The 6,184-nt window shown below is 32.1% G+C and overlaps 1 protein-coding gene across 1 annotated transcript in view; it reads right to left on the minus strand.

The window, feature by feature from the left end:
* The window catches only part of LOC136032293 (uncharacterized), a 116,566-nt gene extending 111,357 nt beyond the window's left edge, over positions 1 to 5,209 (minus strand). Inside the window, exon 1 of the mRNA XM_065712566.1 lies at positions 5,077 to 5,209. Coding sequence (XP_065568638.1) covers positions 5,077 to 5,110 — 34 coding nt within the window. The 5' untranslated portion in view covers positions 5,111 to 5,209. The remainder of the gene's footprint in view (positions 1 to 5,076) is intronic.
* Positions 5,210 to 6,184: the final 975 nt, after the last annotated feature.

Here is a 6,184-nt window from a genome sequence, read left to right on the forward strand (position 1 = left end):
TTTTGTTATTCACCGCAGTGTGTGTTGCTTTTCAAAAAGTTTCATCGGTCATATACAGCCCGAGAACCGTATGTTGCACAACAAAAAACAAAGAAGAGTAAAAAACAAAGAAGAACAAAAGGAGAAAATACTAAGGAGAAAAATTAAACAAAACTAAACTAATATTGAAGTATGGCAAGTTCTCAACTGAAAAAGAAAAAGCTAACGAGAAGCAGATAAACAAAATGACCTGAAAAACGAAATGTAGAAAAAGAAGTTACACAGAAATAAAGAGAAAAACAAAAGATATTATGGAGGACGAGAAAATAATTATCCGTGACACAATTTAAACAATAAACAATTATTGTTAAGTAATAAAACAATTATTTTTTGTTATTTACCACAGGGTGTGCTGCTTTTCAAAAGATTTCATCGGTCACGTACAGCCCAAGAACCGTATATTGCACAGGAAAAAAGAAGAACAAAAAACAAAATAATAAGGAGGAAAACTAAACAAAACGTGGATAATTTTTCGCCAGTTAGAAGAATAAAACGAAGATATTTCGATAAAAGCTTCCGCTGAGCCGTTCTCAGCGCAAAAGAAAGAAATATAGTCATGTACAGCCATTGTTGCCTCCGACCGTATATTGGGCAAGCCAAAAGTCATTGGGCATGGGCAGTATAAAAGTCATTTCCTCATTGAGAAAATATTGCTTCATATTATTTTAATGATTTCCCTCCCCAATCGGTCAATAGCATTTTTGCCTAAGGTTTCCCTAAGACGGTGTAAATCAGGATCACATATGCTTCCTTAAATCCCCACGATTGTGGGTGGGTGAAAAAACATCTCGATCCTAAACAATAGCATTTTTTTTACCCTAAGCAACAGTATTTTTTCTAAATTTAGATCTATGGAAATACAGTCAAACCACCTTATACATTGATTAATTCGATATGAACCCTACTTTATGACTCAGATGCAATTATTTGGAGAATTCTCACTTTTTTAGAAGAGGCATTAATCTAAATTATATATATATATATATATATATATATATATATATATATATATATATATATATATATATATATATATATATATATATATATATATATATATATATATATACTGTTTTTAATCCTATTAGGAATCGCCAACTAAAGTCGTTTTACATTTACCACTTTTTCTCGGGAATTCACTAAGAATTCTTTAAATAGAATAAATAACCCTGTTGAGCCGCACAAAAAATGGGCAAACTGCAACACACTTGTCTAAAATATGCTTCAAATATAGAAATATTAAATTAATAAAACTAAAATAAATATAATATAACTAAAATTAAATAGTATCATTAAAGATTTATATTACTTTAAATATAATTATGTTATTTATATAACATAATTAAAAAATTAAATATAAATACAAAAGTTAAAAATTAAAAAACATTTAAATGATTATAAAATAAAATATATCAGGACAAAATTAGCATTTGTTACATATTTGTCGAAAAAATAATGTTTGACAAGCATTAAGAGCCATTTTTTCTGAATACAGGATATTTTGCCACGAATTTCTCAACTTCAATCCCGTTCAGATGATTTTCAAAAAGAAAACCACTAACTAATAAGGGTATAACAGCAATGGAAAACGAATCATTTAATCATTTACTATTTTATTGCCTAAAAGTTAAAGAGCTGCACAGTTCATTCTTAAAAACAAGGGGTAAAAATATATATTAAATCAAATTTTAGTTTAATATTGTCGAATTTTTTAGATGTTGGTTTTGAGCTGATCTTTATTACATACGAGGATTTATAACACTAAGTATATAAACGCTAAAGATCATTTTAATAAGAGTATTATTGAGTTCAAAATCTGTTAAATCAAACCAGACACTTCGGCAAAGACTTCCGCTAAACCATCCAAAAAAGCCGAATTAAAGTGAAAAATTCGATAGAAGTGGCCAACACCCCAGCCACGGCGCCCTCCCCATCCAAGGCACCCGGGACAGCTGCCCCCCTTGAACGGCTCTGTACTGGAAGCCTGCAATCTTGGTATTTAATACCAAGCAATTAATTAACATACCATAAGGTTGTTTAGATCTTCTGAAAACTGTTTTGCAAAATAGTCGGAACTTCCAGTGGCCCTGTTGGTAACACTAGTTATGCCAATGTAACCATCCGACGAATCATGTACTTTCTAATTTTTTTTATTGTTTTCAATTTGATGATAAAAGTTTTGACGGCAGACAGACAACAGATTACAGATGGAGCTAAAAATCGGGAATTACTTTTTTTCTGGTAAAATATAAATTAAATACATTGAGAAGTAGTAATGTGGCACATTCTTTTACTAATGAGGGATATTATCGAAAAACGTAATAGCTTTGCTATGACGGCTAATCTCATAATTATCTAGAAATGTCATATTTGACTAGTAGACAATTTCTTGAAAAATGATGAAATTTAGGAGATTTCCTTTATCTTACACTGGAAGCCTACAATCTTGGTATCTTAAGTCCAAGCGATGAATGTAACAGACCTGGTTGTTTTGATCTTCTGAAAACTGTTTTGCACCATCTTAAACAGGCCCATATGTATACACAGGGATCCAAAGAAAGTAAGAAAAGAAAAATTACAAGATTCCGACAAAGGATGCAGTGGCTATGATAAAAGGGGAAAGGGGGGTCTGTGCCCCCACTTTATATTTCGAAAAATACCTTTTTTGGGGGGGAGGGGTATTTTCGTTGAAAACTGCCTTTTTTTATATTTTCATTGACAAAATTAAAAGGAATGACAGATCCCACCCCCCGAAGATATTGAAAATATGTCCCCATGCATATATTTTATTGGATTAGATGTCCGCTTCCATTATCACACTTTAGGGGAGGGGACCCCCCATGGAAATTTAGAGCTATAAAGTAATTATAAGGAAACCAAAGGAAAGAGAGCGGAATAGGGGAAAAGCATAGGAAAAATGTGTGTTGCCCCATTTTTGGCTACCTGCCAATAGATTTTCACCCTTAATAAGGAAAATGTAAGTTCTAATTTGTGACTGAGTGACCCCTTTCCAGTTTCCCACAAACATTTTTCTATATGATTTGGTTGGAGTAGCAAAAAAAAAGTCAAATTCTTCATAATAATGAATGGTAAGTAAATAGCGATCCTTGTGAATAATAAAAGTATAAGAGCCTAACTATTGATAAAATTCAATCAAACAATCAGCTTTTTATTGTGATCCCAAATATGTATTTGTTTATTAGTAATTAGTGCAGTTATGATTACATAAGAAAGTTTGTATAATTACAGAAAACACAAGGGAAACAACTTAATGAGACACAATTTCGGCAAAGATATGCCGTCAACTTTTGCTTGCATTGCAAGTACCCATGAACTGATATACGAAGCCACTATAATCAGAAATGTTTCCCCTCAACGGATTGCTGGGAATTTCTGTATTTCCCCCCTGAACGGATACGTTTTTTTTTTGTTTTATTATCATTTATTTTCTTTTTTCAGGAGTAATTGTATTTACCTAGTTGTCACTTCGAAAAAGATTTAATTTTTTACAGTTATGAAGTATAAAGGTGTCAATACATTGGTTTTTGGTGTTAAAAATTGAATTAAAATTTTTTATTTGATTTTCTTAATCTTAGTTTTAATATTTTACTTTGTACAAACTACTTTGATAATACGTTACTTTTTATAAACACTGAGTACTCTAAAGGCATTAAATAGTTTAGTGTTTTGTAAACAGGTTCAAAACTGTCGATATTGTTTAAAGATTAAACAAACAAAAAACAAGTTTTTTTAACTGAAAGTAAGGAGCGACATTAAAACTTAAAACGAACAGAAATTACTCCGTGTATGAAAGGGGCTGTTCCCTCCTCAACGCCCCACTCTTTAAGGTAAAGTTTGACTCTTTCTCTCAATTCTACTTTATAAAACAGTAAAAGCGGAACAAGCGGGGCGTTGAGGAGGAAGCAGCCCCTTTCATACACGGAGTTCTTTACAAATACAGTATCCGCCTCTGTCGCAAATTCAAATTTAAGCACTTTTTGACCTAACCCAACCTAACCTTATTATAAACAATTTTGGCACTGAGAAAATGCATTATTGTTTTGTCAAAAAAGACCGAGAAAACAGCGCTAAGAAAACGTAGTATTATTTTGTCAGAAAATGACTGATAACTCATACTTTAATTGAAAATTCATCATTTTTAAGAGCTCAAAAAAAGTGCTTAAATTTTAATTTGCGATAGAAGCGATTATTACCTACATTCGTAAATAGCATAAAAAAGACATCAAGTGGTATATTCACTTCATTGGTAAGTCAATAATAGCTAATGAACTGTCGTATATTTACCAAATATTTAATAAAAATAAACCTGCATCGTAGTTTTACTCACCAAGACTAGCCTAATTATAACCAATTGGAGACAAACCGAATTTTTTCACATCAAACAGTAAACTTCTTGAGTGTGTAGGCCTACCAAAAAAAGAAACACCTTCCCTATTTACGCTTAAAAAGGTAAATTTTTCACTTCACTGAAAACTGAAGTCATATATTTACCAAATATTTAATAAAAATAAACCTGCATCGTAGTTTTACTCACCAAGACTAGCCTAATTATAACCAATTGGAGACAAACCGAATTTTTTCACATCAAACAGTAAACTTCTTGAGTGTGTTCAGAATAATACACAAGTAGGCCTACCAAAAAAAGAAACGCCTTCCCTATTTACGCTTAAAAAAGGTAAATTTTTCACTTCACTGAAAACTCAAGTAGCTTAGAAATAGACTACCGGAATTTCCATAAGAACCAGAATTTCATCCTGAATCCAAATATAATATTCGTTTTCGTCGCAAATTTACTCCCCCCTCTCAATGGTCAACTATATACCCTGAATTGTATATATGTGACGAATTTCCCATTGTTTTTATAAACTGTTAAAATTCATTTGAAGAAAAGAGTGACGCATAGAAAACTTAGTGCGTAGGCCTATAAACAATTCAGAGTTTATATTTGACCATTAGGGGGAGGGATAATTTAACTACGGAAATGAATGCTAAATTTTTCACGAGAACGAATCTTACCATGAAACTGGTTTGATCTATCTTCAATAGTCATTATTAGATAGTCATAAATCCATGTCTTAAAAATGCTCTATCCTATTTCCTCAAATATGTGTTCATACGTCAAAGGCAGAACCACTAATGAAAATGAAACAGCCGACAGAACTAAGACCGAATTGAATTTGTGCGCCTGCTTCATCTGATAGACGCGCACAGGTGCACGCTACTCGGAAACCATTAAAAGCGGGAAAGGACTATTTTACAATTAGGAAATCAGAAAAAAGACAAAAAAATAATGCTGAAATAAATGAGATAGGGAAGAGAATTGTTGCCAAAAGATTGTTTGAAGGATCAAGCAGTGTGCAATGCTCGTGAGTAGACCAAGAAAGAGGATCATGGCAGTGGTTTCAATTCCCGGAAATTAAAGGGGGCATAATGTGTTTTTCAAAATATAGGACGGGCATTTTTTTTTCAATTTTTCGATGAAAATACCCAAAAAAGCCATCTTTAAATGGAACTGCCACAAAAGGATACGTTTCAAAATCTAGGGGGTGGGGGCAAAACAATCTTAGGGGGGATACCCCTCCCACAATTGACACAACTGGATCATCAACAGGACACTTGCTGGAAAATTGAAAACAGTAAGTTGAGATATGGCTGCAGTTTATGGATGGTACAGTTTAACTTATCTAGCCTTTACTGAACAGTGAACTATAGTAACAAACGCCTTACTTCATTTTTTTGAGGGAGTTTTTATTTATTAGATTTTTGCAGGCACATTTAGTCTAATTACACCCCAGCCTCCTCCCTTTCCTACATCTGGATATAGCCCTACCCTAATATAGACTGGGAAATTATACGAATAAGAATGCAAATCAACAAAAGTGGCAAACAATCGTTATACATACATACATATATATATATATATATATATATATATATATATATATATATATATATATATATATATATATATATATATATATATAGCAAGTGTGGTCAATAATATGCTGAAACTGGAAGTGCTTCTGAAAATATAATAAATATAAATTTTCTGAAGATCATGAGATAATGATTTTGATGTTAAGATGTTTAGTCTAGAAGATGTCATACACTAAACTAATACCTA

This window comes from Artemia franciscana, chromosome 10 (assembly GCF_032884065.1).
Source record: "Artemia franciscana chromosome 10, ASM3288406v1, whole genome shotgun sequence".
Taxonomy (NCBI): Eukaryota; Metazoa; Arthropoda; class Branchiopoda; order Anostraca; family Artemiidae; genus Artemia; species Artemia franciscana.